At 46.2% G+C, this 19259-nt stretch overlaps 1 protein-coding gene across 1 annotated transcript in view; it reads right to left on the reverse strand.

The window, feature by feature from the left end:
• Positions 1–5112: 5112 nt before the first annotated feature.
• The window catches only part of LOC103803097 (collagen alpha-1(V) chain-like), a 146386-nt gene continuing 132239 nt past the window's right edge, over positions 5113–19259 (reverse strand). The window contains 12 exon segments of the mRNA XM_009075634.1: positions 5113–5352; positions 8361–8594; positions 12697–12765; positions 14793–14905; positions 15630–15888; positions 16242–16295; positions 17066–17101; positions 17699–17752; positions 18207–18314; positions 18625–18678; positions 18775–18828; positions 19248–19259. The exon segment at positions 19248–19259 is cut by the window's right edge and continues 33 nt beyond it. Of these exon segments, the coding sequence (XP_009073882.1) occupies positions 5206–5352; positions 8361–8594; positions 12697–12765; positions 14793–14905; positions 15630–15888; positions 16242–16295; positions 17066–17101; positions 17699–17752; positions 18207–18314; positions 18625–18678; positions 18775–18828; positions 19248–19259 (1194 nt within the window). The 3' untranslated portion in view covers positions 5113–5205.

Genomic DNA, 19259 nt, shown 5'->3' on the forward strand with positions numbered 1-19259 from the left:
CTGGAGGGAGCTGTGGTTCCAAACAGCTGCTTTGCTCTTTTCTCTGAAGGTTCTTTTCTCTGGCCCACTGACTAATCTAAAAACCACCTAGGAATGTGCTTTTTTTAGAGACAGCCAGTGCTCCACCAGCTGAATCAGAGTCATTCGGGTTGGAAAAGACCTTGAAGATCATTGAATCCAACCATTAAGTGAAAATAACCAAGGAAATCCAAGATCAAAGACAGGGAGTCAATAGACACACAGGGCCTGGGCCCCTTCCTCCAGAGCAGGGCTGAAAAAGAAACCAAAGAACAATTCCCATTTCACAGGCAGAAAGCAAATCCCACAGCAATTCAGGTTTTACCTTAGGAAAGAGCCAGGAAGTACATGCACATGTCCTCATGCCTGGGGCAGCTCAGGTAACTATCTGGATGGAGAAAACACTTCAGGCTTCACCTGCTTTCTTGGCACACAGAAGGGCATAAATCCAACCCAGTTAAGCCTCTGCCTGCTAGAGAAAAACATCACATGCAGAGCAAAATCAGTAGCCTCACAGCCCTGCAGCCATCCCTTCCCTGCCCAGGCTGGTTCAGCTGCTGGAAAAGCTGTTGGAAACAGCATTGGGATCAACTGTCCTTGGATAACTCTCACTCCCTGAGCTGTGGGTGCTGCTCTGCTCCCCCCAGAGCTGCTGTGGGTGCTGAGCTTGGTCCTCAGTGCTGCATCATGAGGTTTGGGCTCCTGTCCTGCCCCTGTGCAGCATTCCCAGGATGGGGAAGCAGCTGCAGTGGGAGTTTGGGATGAGCAGTTCCATCCTCACGACAAAACTGAGCTGCTTTGGATGCTCTTACTCTGGCTCAATAATCTGCTGCTCTTTTTGTGGCTCTTCTAAAAATTCCCCCCCATATTTCACCTGGTGGATTTCCTGCTTTGCAGCTCTAGCACCAAATTATGGACTTTGTTGTCTGTATTGAGGTGAGAAATCTTCTGTGTCTGACAGTGCCAGAAAGAGTCAACTCCTTTCTCAGCTCCCTGTTTTTCCCTAATAGCAGATCAAAGCTCCTCTCTCAGCAGTAAGACTCTGAGGCATTTGCTGCAAGCAGCACTTATTGAGTGCAAATCACACTGGCAAGTCAGCATGGATGAGGTTAGTGTCACCTTGAAGCATGACCAAGATCTAAGTTATACCTTTCTAGTCAGGTCTTAGTAAATAAAGCTATTTCCCCCTAGTTTCTTCCAGCAGCTGTGGCCCTTTGCATTTCTGGGGGCCATTTGAAGGAAGACTTGGCCATAATACCCCAAGAATTCCCCCAATTACTCTTGTAAGTTAATGATTTGTACTTACACTAAAGGACTTTCAAGGCCAAGCTGGATAGGGTTTGAAGCAACCTGCTGTAGTGGGAGGTGGCAAGGAGTAGAATGAGATGAGCTTTGAAGTCCCTTCAAACCCAAACCACTCTGTGATTCTATGACTTTGGACATCTCTCTTCATCTGAGCTCTAACTTTCAGCAAAGAATAAAGATCATCCAAGATCTACTGCAGGCAAAGAACGAAGGGGAGAGGCTGAAGGGCCACACAACTTGGCTTGGTGGCTTTGTGGGCTCATAAATGTACCTGTGTGTTTGCACCATACCCACCTGTGGTGCTGCAAATGACACATTTTGAAGGTACAAACATCTTCCTGATCCTTCAAACCAGCAGCATCAACCAGATGTTCTTTGCAAGAAGCCCTTGAGTGGTTTTCTTGAGTGATGCAAATCTGTTGATTCTTGCTGGTGTTGGCAGGCAGATCCCTGTAGTTTCTCCAGTGGGTTCCAGAGGAGTCATCATCTCCCTGCACATCCCTGGAGTGAAAGCCATGGAGAAAAGGAGGAGAGGATCAGCAAAGTACCCCCCATCATGCTGCTTTCCCCAGCTCCTCCCCACAGCACAGCCCTGGGGCTGACAACATGAGTTTGGGGGTTGAGTAGCTCACCAAGAAGCTGGAGAAAAGGTTTGTTCCTGAATTTGGCTTGAGGTGAGAAGATCACCAAGAGCAAAGGCTGTGGCACCAAGCAAAGACACCTCAGGTGCTGTTCCTGCTGGTATGGAGAAGGTGGAGAGCTGATGTTCACCAAGTCTTCTCATCTGAATCCCCAGGTTGGATTTCTGCACGGTTCAGTCAACTGAAGTTTCACACTGAGGGGGAAAAAAAAAACAAAAGAAAAAGAGATTCCAGGCCTGGAAGTTCTCTCCTTGATGGATTTTGTTCATATTTTACAGCATATATTACCTTCAAGCACTTCCACTGCTCCTCTGATGAACTCTTGGGGCTCCACAGAGCAGAGAAGTTGTGGGCAAATCCTGCTGCAATCAACTTGAAGAAGACATTCACATCACGGTGGTTTAGGTGGAAACAGTAAACTTGATTTATTGAAAAAAAAATCTATTACATTTATTCCTTTGTTACACAGGTTTAAAATATTTAAAAATAGCTCTTATGGGCATTACACTGAAATTTGATGACATGTTTATTGGCCTTTGAAGAAATGTACAATAATGGCATTTGACACTATATTTTTTTTTAAGAAGGGCCTTATGTACTAAAAAGGGTATTTTTTTTCCATAGGTTTTATTTTTCTTATCAACATTTGTTCAAGTCATATATATTAAGGGGGAGGAGGGAAATAAAATTACACAAAAAAGAAGGTCTGCAAATACAAGGAGTAATTTTATTGCAATATACCGTAGCTAAGTGGGCTGGGGAAATCGGAACAGTTTGGAGCTCAGTACAATTACAGCACTGTGGAATTCAACAGAGGAGTTGTTGTGGGGTTGGGGTTTTTTTCATCTTTTTTTTTTTTTCTTCTGTTTGTTTGTTCTTCAAGCAAAGAAATCAAAGGACAAAACAAAAACTCAAAGAGAAAAAAATGCTCCCTTGATGAAAATTTCTAACAGAATCACATGACCTAGACACACACACACACGTGTGGACATACATCAAGATATGGCTTTGCTGGTGCACACAGGGATGTGCAACCTTTCCTGCCCTTCCCACTGCTCCTGCCCAAGGCTGTTGCCAAGGTGACTGAGAAGCTCAATCCCTTATATATATTATTCTATATTCCTCTTCACTGCTTTGCTGCCAGAGTCTGCAGGGTTTAGGGTAGCACCTTTTTGTTTTAGTCCCCTACAAGGAGGAGAGCACAGGAAGAGAAGGGAGATGGATGGACACAGCCCAAAAGCACCACATGGCACCACCTCTCCCTCCAGCACAGCTTCACCTCCTTTCCTCGGATGCTGCAGCTCTCTGCTTGGGAAGGAGGGAGGAAAAGACATCATATATAGGCTTCTCTTCACAGTAAATGTGATGTCTTTTCCTCTGTGGTGACAGATCCCCCTTGGTTTGAGCATTGCTGGAACACTCCAGGCCAAATAATAGCAATAATAAAACCCCCACCCTGCAACATCTCTTTTTTTTTTTTTCCAAGGCAAACAGCCAACCAACAAACCAATGGACAAAGAAGGTGGTGTCAGCATGTTGGGAGCCATGGAAAAAAAGAAAAGGTACTGTGGGAAGTGCAGGAAGATTGCAAACTCCTGGGAGTGCTTGGCAGGACAGCCACAGCAACAGAGATTAGCACCACAAACGTTCAGTACAATTTGCTCTGGTTATCACCACAGGGGAAACACATGGATATTCTTGGGGGGGGAAAAAAAAAAAGAAGAAAGATGTAAGCATGTTTAATACTTTCCTACACAGTATAAGCTGCTGCAATACAAAGCAGGAGAGGAGAAGGTGTTCTATGTAACAAATAAGAAGGTGACATGCATTTAGAGGCAGATTGGAGGCAAAATTGCTCTGAAAGTGGCCAAAAAGCAAAGGCTGGAGAGAGACTGGCCAGTGGCAGGAGATCACCAGTGTTGTATTAAGGTTATCAAATAGATAGCACCACAGAGACATGTAAAAAATAGAAAAAAAGCACCTTGGGTTATTTTTAACCTTTATTTTTGGACATTTTTCTATTGAGAGAGGACAAAGGGAATTCCCCTGCCACTGGGAATGGGTTTGGGTTAGTTATTGTTGTGAGTTCAAAGAAAAGCTGAAGGGGAAAAAAAAAACCAAAACAAAAAAGGAAGAATTAATTTAAAACATGTTAAGCAAGTGGATAAAAAGGCAAAGACTCAAAGCAGCTCCTGCTTTTAGATCAGGGGGTTGTAGAAAAGTTGTTTAAAAAGTGGCTTTCATTTCCTTATTTTGAAGTGAATCCAAAAGGCATCTGTGGCTCAGGGGCTGGTTTGCACCTCATCCTGCCAAGACTCATCCTGGGTGGAACTTCAAGGCCCTCCAGATTAAATCTTGGGGCTGGGAAGAGGCAGGAATGATGAGGACATGAGCCACTGTCTAATTCCCAGGTGGATTCTTGGCTGGGCTGGAGGTGGGGAAAGGTGGTGGGTTTAATACAGACAAGGTCACATGCATGTTTTGAAGCCAGAAACATTCAGACATTTAAAATAATATACAATACAAATATTTACTTACAAACGTACAAAAATATAAGCACCTTTAATATATGGGGAAGAGATGCCCTGGGTGACCTTTAGTTAGCATAGGGGGAAATTTGGGAAGGCATTGAATTACACAGCTCAATGGAGATGGGAAAACTTCTGGAATTGGCCATGATAGCTACTTGCTAGAGCTGATTCAAATCTCATGGAAGTCAACAAAATGCCTCTGATGAGCTTTGGCAGGGCTTGGCTTGGAGCCAGGACTGCCAGGACTTCGCCCTCAAGCTGAACACAAAAATTTCAAGTTTTTTCCATTTTTTTTTTTTTTTTGCTCCTTAGAAATGAAAAAACAGACAATCATCTACAGCCAAGCACTTGCTATTGCTTCGTGGCAAGAAGAAGAAGAAGTCGTCTTTGCTGGCAGTGGGGCAGCAGCAGGGCAGGGCCAGGTCTCCAGGCCACGCGTGAGGCCATCGGTCATGCGATTCTGCGTCCGTCGGGGGGAACTGTTCCCTCTGGGGGGGGGATTTGGAACCTGGGGGGCAGTGGCACAGAGGAACTCAGGCAAAACCAGGAAGAAACCAAACCAGAACAAAAGTAGAAGCCATCGCTGTCCAGTTTCAGAACGTGCATGTGACAAGGAATTCTCGGTTGCTTTTTTTTTTCCGCTTGTTTCAATGAAATGGCGCCATGAGGTTACGAGGTTGTTCATTTGGAGACTAGTTTTCAGGTGGCTCTTAGCCCATGAAGCAAGCTGGTCCCACCTCGAATCCAAATTTCTGTGATGCTTCTCCGAAGTCATTGAACATGATGTCGACTATAGGGACTTGCTCCACTTTGGGCGTGTTGATTTCCAGGATAGTCTTCTGGTAGCCCTTCTTTGCCTGGGTGGGGAGATGAGGGAGAGAAGAGCTCTGATGATCATAGAACCATATGTTAAGGGGTCGGAATGGAGCTTAGAGATCATCCAGCCCCAACCCCCTGCCCTGGGCAGGGACACCTCCCACAAGAGCAGGTTGCTCAAGTCTTGATACAACCTGGCTCTGAAACATGCCAGGGTTGGGGCAGCCACAGCCTCCCTGGGCAACCTGTGCCAGTGTCTCAACACCCTCACAGGAAAATGCTTCCTCCTAATATCTAAAATTCCCTCTTTGAATTTCTCCCCATCACTCCTTGTCCTATCAACCTATCAATCAATTGGAAAAGACCTCCGAGGTCATCAAATTCAACCTATGATCTAACATCACCATCTCAACCAGACCATGGCACTAAATGCCACATCCAATCTCTTCTTACACACCTCCAGGGACAGGACTCCACCACCTCCCTGGGCAGCACATTCTAGTGCCTAATCACCCTTTCTGTGAAGAAATTCTTCCTAATGTCCAGCCTGAAATGCCTATGATGCCTCCAACCCAGCAACAAGAAGACAGCATGACTGAGCATTCACCAGTCAGCTGGGAATACAGCAAGGGTTTCACCCAGGCATTTCTAACCCAAAGTAGAGTCACTCAACACCAAAACACACATTTATTTGCCCTGAGGATGTGCTCTCAGGTGGGATGGTGACCACTGAGCAAAGCCCTGGGAGATGTTTCTCCTGAGCCCAAACTTGAAAGCAGCAGAAGCTGCTGCTATGCAGATCACACTAACTCAGCCTGTCAGCACATCTCCCAAGCTGGAACAGGAGCCTGGTAAAATTGTTGTGGCTGTGGAATAGTTGTTTTCCCTCCCTGAGGACACACATGGGTTGTTGAGCAAATGGGAGCGATTTCATTTGAATATATTAGTTTGACTATTACCCGAGTGCTACCCAAAAGATCACATTTAAAGTTTGATGGAATTCACAAGGTGATGTTGTCTTTTTATCGTGCCTGGTAGCCATGGAGTTCTTTCCAAAATCTAAATAATTATTAGAGGAGCAGAAGTGCACCCGAGGGCATAGAGAGCTGCACAAACAAGTGGATTTATGGAGCAGCTTTTGGCTCTACCTTTGCCTCTGATTTGTGTGTCTCGGAAGAATAGGCTGGATCATAGCTCCTGAGAAAGGGCTGTAAGAGCAGGAAAAACACATTGAGATAATGGGCTGAACATTAGCCCTGGAGATCAGCCTGCAGAGGCTGCAGGAGTCTCCATCACCATTGGAGTTTGGGTCCTACCAGGACCTCTGTGGCCACACCGTGTCGGGCAGCCAAAGCTCATTTTCCACATGGCAGGGTTCAATCAGAGAATCATTTAGGATGGAAAAGACCTTTAGGATCACTTGGACTAAGCATTAACCCAGCACAGCATGTGAAATAGTTACAGTACTAACTCCTACAAATTAATTACATGCACCTCTAAATTTCTGGTGGAATTCTAACAGCCTTTTTATCGCTCAGAGATTCGGATTAAAATCATCTTTAATGTAGATAATCCATTGTAAATAATAAGCAATACCCTTAGTAAATAAAACTGATCTATCCTGCCTTTGGCTTGGGCAGCATGAGGGGCATCCACAGCTTCTCTGGGCACCATGTGCCAGTGTTTCTGAGCAAAGAATTTCTTCCTAATATCCAATCTAAATCTGCCCTCCTTCAGCTTAAAGCCATTCCCTGCTGTCCTTCTAGTTCTCACTAGGCAAAGGAATGAGATCACCTAAGCCTAACTACTTAAACCAAAAGGGTTTTCAGCTTAAAATGTGCAACATGTGGTCCCACAGCATCCCTGAGGCTTCAAAAGGGAAAAGGAGGGGAAGGCACCTTATACCAAGGACATGTTACATTAGCAGGAGATATGAAGTACTTGAGAATAAACTTCCCCATGTGTCTCCCAGAAGTGGGCTGGATGCCCTTTCCCTCTCCACCAACATGCTAAAAGAAGTGATTCTAATCTGATTTACCTCATTGCTCCTACAGTAAAAAAAAAAAGTGTTTGTGCCAGAACTGAACCATTTTCATCTCAAATTCTCTGGAGATCTTTTTCTGTCAAACATCTCAATCTTTCTGTCCTGTGGGCTTCAAGCACTGCAGTTCCAGAGGGTGGGAATTATGCATGTCTCTGCACCAGCAAGCTGGGGCTCAAAATAAATGCAAGCAGCACCTGCTTTGCCAAACTTTTCTCTCCTGAGGGCAGATTTTTCAGAGCTTCATCCCAAACCAGTTGGGGCCCTCAGGAAACTGTGGCTGTTGCTCATGCCAAAGGGAAGGTGAGGAGCAGGGTGGGATGGAAGGGGAGAGATTCACTCTGGCCAAAAATACTCATGGGGAATAGAGCTAAAGAGAAAGATGCTTAAAGGTACTTTTGGAATGTGAGCAGAGATGCAAACTTGTCTCCTTCATCCCATAGCATCATCTCCTCTGTACAGAGTCACACCTTGCTTTGGTTTGTCCTCTCCCAGGAGCTCAGGTGGCTTCCATGAGGAGCAAGGGGACACATGGAGCAAATCCCAGCTCTGGGCTGGGCTCTCCTTGCAGCTCAGGGGATGCAGAGCTGGAGCTAGGTGCACTCCCATGGCTAGCACAGCCCAGAACTTTACTGGGGCTACACAAAATGTGCCTCAGAAAAATCCTAACCAACCCAACACCAAACCCTTAGTGCTTTGCCTCCAAGACTTCCTAAAAGCAGTGAGAAGAAGATCATTACCAAAGTCTGCAAAACTCATCCACAACTGGGGATCACTCACCTCTCCCCACGCGAGGAAACAGGGAAGAACAAAGGCAAGGAGGGATGTTTAAAGCAACTGCTGGTTTTAGGCAAGTTCATCTGGGGACAATCTCAAGACAACTACATCAACAGGTAGAGGAAATTTGGAGGTGACAACCCCTGGACAACCAGGGGAGGAGCACAGCCAGCCAGTCCCAAAGTGTCCCTGTTTTGCAGGGCCAGCCCAAGGCCAGAGGTGCCCACGTACCGCACAGCCATCGAGGGCAGCTCGGATGTAAGGGTTGTTGTCGTAGGACATCTCCTCATCGTTGGAGCCCAGGAAGCGAATGGCCTTGTCGTAGCTGTTGGTGGTGGCATCGTGCCAGGCTACAGACTGGTAGCAGTTGTAGGTGATGTTCTGGTGGGCTGAGGCACTCAGGAGCCGGAGGAAAGTCATCTGCACCACTCCGATGGGGTTCCCATCCGAGTCCACGTAGGAGAGCTGTGAGAAGCAGAGAAGGGAAACACTGGGCAGTGAGGGGTAATACAACATGTCTAGGGGACTCTGAGATTCACCAGTCTCACCACCCCACTGGGATGGGACACTGCTCCTGCCACAGGGATGCTCTGGTCCTCCCGTGGCCAGGGCATGGCTACCAAGGGACATTTTATTCACTTGCTGGATGTCGTCTCGTTGTGAGCTAAAAACATCAGACTAATGAAGGCAGGAAGAAAAACGAAGGAGGATTTCAGCCCTGGTTGCAAGAGGATGCAACTTTGGGGATGTATGTCTCAAGTTCAAGTGATATGACTTAATACTGAGCATATTTCTCCAGTGTTTGAAGAGGAGAGAAAACAGATTCCTGTAGAGGTTTGGGGCTTTGTGTTTCTCTCCTGTTTGACAGGATTTTCTCACTGCTCTGGGTATTTCATACTGCACACACTGGGGTATCTCCCATTCATTTTTCCTGGGCACTAAACACTGGGGTTTAAGCAGTCTTTGAGCTTCATCTGCAGCAATCCTGTTCCTGCTGCTAAGGTCTCAGGGCTGCCCTGGTTCACAAAGCTGTGCTCAGGTAAAGGGAAAATGGATTTGCTGCCCTTAGGGCATGTTGTGAACACAGAGCTGCACTTGCACATTGGTATTTGCTCCATTCTGCCCATCAGGCTCCTTTTCCCCCATGCAGAACAGCATCTAGAAGGTATTTCTGCAAACCAGAACTTCTTGAAAGCCAATCCCAGCACTTAGAGGAGTCAGGACTTTCTGGGACTTTTGTACCTCCCCAAGGAAGCAAACACAAAATGAGTTTGCATGTCTGAACTGACTATGCTTGAGGTGACACCTCCAGCCATGGCCAAGCTACTGCCCTTGATGGGTTTCTTTAGGAACAACCAGGAGAAAAACAGAGGCGCACACAGAGCGGAGATTTCTTCCAGGTACCATGAAACATCAAGTTGTCCTGCAAGCTGCAAACAGTAGAAGAGATTCATAACCAGACAATAAAATCATGACTAAAAGGATAAATCAAAAGAAATCAATATACCAACCAGTTGTCAGGATGCTGCTGCACTGTCCTCCTGAGAGTTAAACATGACTGACCAGGAAGGAGAGAGCCACGCGTGCCAGGAGCCACCACAAAACCACCAGGACGTGGAAGGAAGGGGCCACAAAATGCCAAGCCCTTGGCACACACACAATGACATGTGGCACTACCAATCTGCAGGACCTACTGCTCTGATTTGGGCTTGTTTCAAACCACTGCTTGGCTTGAAGCCTGACTGCTGCTTCAGGGGGCTCCAATGCTGTGCAGGTTGCATGGAGACCTGTCCCAACTTTGCACTGGGAATTGGTTTTGTGCTTAATGTTTGTTCATGGGAACAGAGTTTAGAGAAAATCAATCCTTCCCTCCTTTCTGCGTGTTGGTATTTCCCTGTGGCAGATGCCATATGGCTGTGAAGGATAAGGGGACAGGATGGGTGTCAGGCATTGTTAGAGCTTCTGGGAATTGTGTAACACACACAGAAGGAAAGCAGAAGAAAACATCTGCAACCCTCTTATCCCTCCAAACACAGCTTGGCATTGTGAGAAAATGTAAGAAATTAGCTCCAAGTACTCTGTGTCATTGATTAATGATGGTGTGGAAGCATCAAACTCAGCTGTTTTCTTTCTATTCCGTATTTACTACATCCTTCTCACTTTAGCTGCTCCCAGAAGAAAGGGAGTTCCTCACAGCTCCACACCTTGTGCAGTCTCAGGAGTCATATGGCAATCAGCAGTGCTGGGCAGCCAGAGGGAAATCTTCCTCTTGCCTTTGGGGTTCTCTATGGGCTCAGCCCTCCAAAGACCACACTCAGGCCACATGGAAAGACACCAGGGACCTTCTCCATGGAGTAACAGGAGCAGAGCTCCAGAGAGGAACTCAGACTCATTCATCCCACCCATACACACATAGATTTCAACTGATCTGGGACCCCCCAGGTAAACATCTCCTCAATTTACCAATCTCACGGTTCCAAGTACTGACTGGGGTGAAATGAGAGGTACTTCAACAAAAATAACTAAATAAGCTTTACTTTTATATGCGTTTAACTGGTTTGTGGTTGCTTAGGAAGGTCTTCTACGTGCTGGTGGCTTTTTTTTTTTCCCAATCAGAAAATGCAGGACAGATGAAAAAACAAGAAAATGACAACACAAAAAGATGGAACAAAGAGCTCCAAGTGAAACAAAAAAGGGCCCTAAGCTCTAAGCTGGCAATTGAGCCTCTAACATAGCTGACAGAGTGGGAAAAAGAGAAGCAGAGAAGATGGAGAAGTGGAAGTACTTGTAATATTAACTGCTGAAGTGCTCTGTAATTAAGCTATGAGTAGTTGCCCTCCAAGGAGCCACAAGGCTGAAGCCTTGGCTTTGCAGCCTTGTTTGCTGGTGCAGCAAAGCTCCAGAAGCCATGGCCTTCTGGTGGGCACAACCCGAGCAGGAGGTGTTGAGCGGCGATGGAACGCGGCGCAGGGAAACATAGCGGTGATGTGCTCGGTTGTTTGCCCTTTAAGGTGGAAGTTTGGGGCACTGCAAGAACCTCCTGCCCTGGGGAGAGGGTGACTGCACAGGTCAGCTCAGTGGAATACATCTCCTGCCTTCAGGGAAAGGTTGGGTTTATCTGCTGAATATTTCCTTCTTGCCTAGTTTTCCTGATATGATTGAGCTCGTTATCTGCATCCCATTAATCCTACAAGAACTGATGCAGGAGGAAGAGATCTCTGCTGCTTAAGGAGACTTGACTGACACTAATCAGTCACTGCTCTGACATCCCTGACCAGGGCTCAGGCTCTGTGGGAGTGATCTATCCAACCCAAAATCTATCCTGTTACAGGACAATATACCAGAGCTTTTGCTCTGGTTATATGGTTCTTTCTTGCTGACAGCAAACACTGTTTGACCTTAGAATCATAGAATTACAGAATCTTTATGACTGGAAAAGACCTTTAAGGTCATCAACAGAATTACAGAATCTTTATGATTGGAAAAGACCTTTAAGGTCATCAAGTCCAACCACCAACCATCATCACCATGTTCTCCACTAAATCATGTCCTCAAGTGCCACATCCACATGTATTCTGAGCACTTCCAGGGATGGTAACTCCAGCACTTCCCTGGGCAGCCTATGGCAATATTTTCCAGCCCTTTCTGTGGAAAACATTTTCCTAATATCAAATCAAAACCTTCCCTGGTGCTACTTGAGGTCATTTCCTTATGACAGCTCATCTCCCTTGAAAAAATCCTTAACTGGGACTAAGTCAAATTCCTGCCAACCAGACTTGGTGAATGTGGGTGGCTTAAACTCTTCCTTTAAACCAATGACTTCATGTCTCCCAAACTCCTTAAGCGGTGTGGGAGCCCCTAGTGTGTCTCATCTCCACTGTGGAAGACAAAATCCATCCTTCATGGAGAATCTGTCCCAGAAAATATTTTTCCTAACATCCAGTCTTACTCTCTCCTGTCTCAGCTTGTGACCATTCCCTTTTATAAGCCTCATTGGACATCTGTTCTAGCCCTTTTCTGCCCTCATTACCCTTGGCTGGACTTGCTCCAGCACCTCAATATCCTTGTTAGACTGAGGGCCCCAAAACTGAAAACAACCTGCTCCTAAGCACTTCATGTGCTCTAGACCTTTTATGAGACTCACTGGACATCTGTTCTAGCCCTTTTCTGCCCTCATTACCCTTGGCTGGACTTGCTCCAGCACCTCAATATCCTTGTTAGACTGAGGGCCCCAAAACTGAAAACAACCTGCTCCTAAGTTTTCCAACCAAGCAAACTGGAAAAACCAAGTGCCTCCAGTGGGTTTTGTTTGTTTGCCAGTATTCCACCTTAAATGCTTTGCTGTGCCTGGTGATGGAGATTAGTTCAGCATGCAGAGAGCAGCAGGTTGGCCATACCCAAGCAGATGACACGCTCTGATGGAGGCTCAAGGTTAGCCACTTACCAGGGACCCCCGCTTGTACTGACTATACCATGTGGAAGGCTGTTCTTTGGGCCAACGAGCCATTTTACTCTGTAAAATATGACACTGGTTATAGAAAACAGAAAGCACCAAGCTGCATCTTACCAGTTTACCGCGCTTGAATTCACTGAACCACGAGCCTGGGTTCTCCTTGGGCCAAGAGGTAATTCTAGCCTAGTTTGTGGACGGCAAGGAGGGAAGAGAGAAAGAAAAAAACAGAGATTAAAATAGTTACATTCCGTTCTACAGCAGAGTCTTATTGAAACTGTCCAATATAATGTTATCTTAAGCTTTAAACCCCAGGAACAAGCAGTGGTCAGAGCCCTAAGGTGCCTCTAGAGCAGATGGGGATGCTGTGGTACTGCCCTAGGTGCCCAGCATTGCCCTGGCATCAGCCTCCTTTGCTAAGGGCTAATGGTCTTTGCCTCCTAGACACAATGGATGCAAGTCCAGCAGTCTCTAGGCAGGAGGGATAAAAAGAAAGAGAGGAAAAAAGGAGACATGGGTGGTAAAAGGTGCATTGATCTTCATGGGAAGGATTGGGTGGAAAAACAATGCTGGGAACAGAGAAGGTTGTTGCCACTCTAACGCCAAATCCAGATGCTGTGAGGCTGGGAAAGGCAAAGGATGTGATTAAGGAAAAGCCTCTGCCTGTGTCCTGTGTTTAAGGTGTGGCACAGACAGTGCATCTTCCAGAGACGGTGCTGGACCACGTGTGATGGTGCTCCAACTACCTGGAGTGACAGAAGGGGTGACCTTGACAAGAAAGGAGCTGTCAGAGCATCCTTTCTGGCAGCCCCAGCCAAGCAGCTGAAGCACTTTGGAGTTAGAGCACAAGGAAGGAGCGTGGCTGCTGTCTGCCCCCTCTCCCTCACTTCTGCTCTCAATCTCTCCCCAAACAGCCAAGCTACATGCAGGTGTCTTGGGATTGTCATTTCCTCTCCAGTCCATGAATCACAAAGCAAGTCAGTGTGCTTGTGCTGAGTTAGGGATGAGTTGAGAGGAAATATGACTTAAACTCTGCTGTGGCTTATAGTGAAACCCCTTAGCCAATCCTCAGTGCTGGTGTGGTTGCTCTTTACGTTCTTCTAGCTGGAAAAGCTTCAGCCCACTCCTTTTTCTTATGGATAACTGCTGCAAAGTGCAGTTCAAATTGCATTTGAGGAGCATTGCAGCTCTGCGGCAGATGAGCTGGGGCCGTAGAGCCCTCACAGAACCAGCATGGCAGGACTCTGAGACACTTTGAGATCATGGTCAGACTCTGCTTTTCTGCTGTGAACGTTTTGAGGAGAGATGTGGCAAGTTGATGCAAAGGAGAAGAAATCCATCTCCTATTGAAACAGCCCGAAGAAAAACTCCAGGAAGATTTATGTTGCGTGTTATTTGTCCTGTGCTGACACATATTTCTGGTGGATAAAACTCAGCAAGCAAACTGCTTTCACTGGAGTGAGAAGCTTTGTCACAGCTGGAGCACCACTGTGACACTGGGACAGCTCCCCCAGGCTGATTGCAAGAGTTTCTCCTTGCCCAATGCAAGAGTTGCTCCCCAGGCAGAGGGAAGAGCAGCTCTGGAAAATAGAGTGCATGGAGACAGGACAAGAGTGATGAGTATGGTTGAGCTAAGTGCATCATTACACAAATAACTTCATCAACCTTGTGCATCAGTGCCAGGGAGAGCACTGAGGGTAGCTGCAATCATTTAGGATCATTTACCCACAAGAAACAGCAGGAAAAATGACAGGAGAGGAACATTTAGCTGCTCTGCCTGGAGACACAGTAAGGGAAGAGGAATCAGTGGTGCTCAGGCATGCAGGCAGGAGAGCAGCAGCCTGGCTGCAAGAGGGAAGGCAAGAAATGAGTTAAATGAAGCTCCTGAGGAGCCCCAACTCCTGCAGCAACACACACATCTGCCTTGGTACAGCAGAGTTAAGGAAATTAAGGTTTTAGCATTTGTTATGCCTGAGAAATCATCAAAGCCTTGTCCCAAATCAGTTTAAATGTGACTTACTCAAAGAAATTCTCTTTGTAAACATATTCCTTATTGTTTTAGAAGTCAACACTGTGTAACAAAGGAATGTTCTGGATGTTTAAGCCTTCCTTGCTATTGTTCAGTTCTCCTGAAATCACTGGCTATGAATATTCATATTAGGAACAATCTATCTCTATGATATATGGGGAAATGAAAGGTTGTGTAGACTTACTCCTTCAGATTTCTTATCAGGGAAGATACAAGTCTCTCCACCAGCTGTGAAATTACAGTAAACTTTGAAAGAGTCCCTGGAACATCCTTGGTTAGGATCAACCCAGTATTCACCTGGATGCAGGAGAGGGAAGAGAAGGGGAGAGAGAATCAGCAATGGGCACTTCAGCAACCTCCTTAGCAGGGACATTTCATCTCTGTCACATGTAGCTTATAACCTGTGTATTGGTTATGTTCTGGTTCCATGCAATCCTGTGGCACCTTCCACAGGAGCAATTTTCACCCTATATCCCTATTCTTAGAACAGAATATTCCCATTGGAAGGGAGGTACAACGATTATCTAGTCCAACTCTACATCAGCCACATTCCTCATGGAGCACCAGGATCAAGGACTTGCCAAATCACTCCTCTTCCTGCCCTCACTTCCATTCCCTGCATGGAGCTGGGGATGTTCAGCCTGGAGAAGAAGAGGCTCAGGGGAGACCTTATCACCCTCTCCAACTCCCTGACAGGAGGTTGGAGTCAGGTGGGGATTGGTCTCTTCTCCCAGGCAACCAGCAGCAGGACAAGAGGGCACAGACTCAGGCTCTGCCAGGGGAGGTTTAGGTTGGATATTAAGAAGAGATTTTTTACAGAGAGAGTGATCAGGCATTGCAATGTGCTGCCCAGGGAGGTGGTGGATTCACCATCCCTGGAGGTTTTTAAGATGAGACTGGATGTGGCACTTAGTGCCATGGTCTAGTAACCACAGTAGGGTTGGACTTGATGACCTTGAAGTTCTTTTCCACCCCTATTGAATCTATGATTCCCACACATTCTCTCCATCCCAGGACACACCATCTGGGAAGTCAGGGTGACAGAGCTGCAGGTCCTTGCAGGTCCGTGCTGGGTTATGTTGAGTGCCCAATGGATGTTTCATTTGCTCAATTTCCAGTTTCAAGGAATTCAAGGAGCCAAAAATCTCCTCCATGCCATCTGCATAGTCCATGTAGTTGTCAGCATTTCCATCATCCACCAGCTGGCTGGCATCAATGTTTCTCCTGGTCCTCTTGGAAGCCTGGATGGGCAGTGGCTGGATGACTTCTCCAGGAGGACCCTGAATTGTGGGGAGAAAAGATACAACTTCTCATTTCCTTAGCAGTGGGAAAGGGACAGAAGAGGTGGTCAAAGAAGCCACCAGCACTGAGAAACAGCTTCACAAGATATATTTGACATGTAAAACCCCCATGAGGGTGCTGATAAACCCCTTGGCCATCAGGCTTGGACACTGAGCCCATCTTCTCTTATCATCTTTCCATTAGTGTCCTCTCCCTTCACATCCTGCTTTCTTCCCCAAGAGATGCAAATCTAGGAGTAGCAATGAATCTTTGTCCAGAAATCTACTTCCCAACATACACACCCCTTAAATATGAACCTCATTTCACTCCTCATGTAATGGGTTCTACTTACAGGAGGCCCTGGAGGCCCAGGAAGACCTGATTCACCCTTTGGACCTGTTGGACCCTGGGTGGAAAAACAAGGGAAAAATCATGAGTCACTCAGGAGAAAGAACTTGTTACTTATATCACATCCCAAATATTATTACTTTTAATGGTCTCTTGTGGCAGAAAACTTCATTCTTGCCCTTTCAGGCACACAAGAAGAGTCTCCTTGTGCCCAGCTCCCAAGAATATGTTCATTTTGGTTATTTTTGAAGTTTAGGTAAAAGAAAAGATCAGTCAAACACTTGGAGTTAAACAGTCAAACTTTTCTTAGGCTTCCCATGGAAAAAGGATCTTCCAATGCCTGAAAACTTTAACTCTCTAAATGAATCCAACAGATTTACAAGTCAAAAATTTGAAAAATTAATAAAACATTGAATTCGGAATGGGAAAAAGACACTAGGAAGTTGCCCAAGAGGAATTTTTAGCTGCCTGCATAGATCTGCACCGTGAAGTTTCAGTGTCACATTTCTCACGAAGCTCTTTGCTTTTCAGCTTCTCACCTCAAGCTTTCACAGGCTATTTTTAACACCCTCTGCTCTACAGCAGTAGGTTTTCTCCTAAGGACTATGCACTGGATTGCTCCTTATGATCTCTGTTCAGTGAAGTCCAGTTGTGGCACAGAAACCTTTGCCAATTAGCATCTCTGGGCTCAGGCAGGATGCAAAGACTCTGTGTGCTCCACTCAGCTCTGGCTAATTGCTCTAATGCCACTGATGTGGAGGAGTCACAGCAGGTTCTACACTTAATAAGAGCTCCTCAGCCTCCTCATTTAACAGAGTCTATACTCACTGATGATCCTTTAGCACCTTTAGGACCAGGTGGACCCTGTAGAGAGAAAAAATACAGGAAGGAGTGAGTACATTGCCAAGCAGAGAACTCAGTCTCTCCTCAGAGAGTGCTACGTAAAGTGTTTTATTTAATTCCCTCCCTTTCCATTTCCACTTTTCACATCCACTCAGCTGGGTGTTGCTTTTATTTGCCAACACACAGAAAGCATTTGTGTCAGAGCAATCTGTGTCAGAGCTCCACACTCCTGCCCTGAGGGGGACTGGGAAAGCTGCTGGGTGATACATGGGGCTGATCCTAGCTCTGTGCTAAGGACACCTAGAAAGTGCTGATTAGCCCAAGGAAAAAAATGCAAATAGCAAAAAGGGCAAGAAATCACCCTGGGATTGTAGAGAATCCAAAAGAAAAGGGGAGAGAAACAGGGTGGGATAATTTCCTTGCCTCTATCTCACTGTTCCCATCTCACACGTCACTCTTGTAACTCAGCCAAGTGTTTTAATGAGCAAATCCATTCTGACCAGTATCCTTGTACAAGGTCAGGCCAGGACTGTGCTGGACAGTTTTGAGAGCACCAAAGTGACTCCTACAGGACTGTGCAGCTCCCAAGGAATTCCAAGAGAATTGTGTGTCACATACCGGTAATCCTGGTGGCCCTGGAGGTCCAATGGGTCCAGAGGGCCCTGTGATCCCCTGAGAAATAACAGAACAATCTTGATTTGCATGAAGTAAGGTTGGTATGTATACAAAACTAACACCTGCTCTCAGGTGACCACTTGGTTTTGAAGGGACTTCATTCAAATCTGGAGCTTTAACTGGTTTTTCAGCATGTGCATGATCTCAGATCTCATTTAGGCAGAGAATGTTAAAAATCAGTGCCCTAGATGAATATTTAATGGTATCATCCCTCCAAGTCTATTCAACTCTATTCATACTACCCTGGAGAATCTGCTTTCCACTAAAATGGGTCATTTTGGAGCATGTCCATATTTCACATGTAGAATAAACCACATTAATAGGGAAAAGATTCCTCAAAATTAGCAAGTTTCTTGCCAAGGTTGACCATCTCTGCTGTGCTGTACCTGCTCAAGGACAGCAAAGCTACAGCTCCAGTACATGTTCCATGAAGGTCTTATGGAATATTTACCTGCTCTCCTTTGGGTCCTGCTGAGCCCTGGGGGCCTGGGAGACCTCTGTCACCCTTTTCTCCCTGCTCTCCTGGTGGTCCAATAAGACCAATTAAACCTGGATGACCCTAGGGGAAAACAGCAGATGTTAATTATGCTCTCTTGCTGGAGGCGACAGAACATCAAAACTACACAGCAAAGGCATTTCTAGATGCAAAGCCAAGAATCTAAGCAAGGTGACAGGAGTTTGTAGTGGTCTCTGACACATGGAAGTGGCAGAGCAGAGCTCTCCTCTAAAGATACATCCAATGCTTCCAGAGGGGATGTGGTGGAACTTCTTGGCCTTGTCCTGCCAGCTGCAGGACTTCTCTACAATGACATTTTATCCCTCTCATCCAGACATGGATCATGCAATAGGGTCTTGTGTGCCATTCTCACCTTCTCCCCTTTAGGACCAGAGTCTCCTTTTAGACCAGGCAATCCTGGAGGGCCCTTTGGGAGACAGGAGGGAAGACAAAAGAGAATGAACTCATGTTACATTCATTCACCCATTCCAAAAGGTCATGGAATTTGATGCTCTGGACATACCATTGGGCCTGGAGGACCATCTGGGCCAGGGGATCCTGGGAGACCTTGTTCACCCTGTAAAACAGCACAATTCCCTCAAATCAATCCATGACAGCAATGCTCCCAACTGGGAATATTCTGATTATTCACCTGTGTCAGGGAGTGCTTGCCCTGGTTTCTCACAGTTAGCAAAAGCAAAAGGATTTATGTTCTTTTCATGCTCAAATCTCTACAGGAAAAGGGACTTTGTTGGTCATGGAAACTCTCTCTCACCCATGGGGAATGGGTGAGCAGCCCCAAGACTCAAAGAAAACATGTTGGGAGATGATGTTCATTGTCCTGTTATTCCCACTGAACATGTTTTATCTGCTGTCAGGCATTTAAGCACAGAGAGAACATTGCACTGGGAGAAAGGCTTGTTCCAAGCAGATGTGATACAGTAAAGCACCAGGAAGAACCCTGCCCAGAAGCTTTCTCCAACTGGGAATACTCACAACTGGACCAGG

The sequence above is a fragment of the Acanthisitta chloris genome, unplaced genomic scaffold (assembly GCF_000695815.1).
Source record: "Acanthisitta chloris isolate BGI_N310 unplaced genomic scaffold, ASM69581v1 scaffold2255, whole genome shotgun sequence".
NCBI lineage: Eukaryota > Metazoa > Chordata > Aves > Passeriformes > Acanthisittidae > Acanthisitta > Acanthisitta chloris.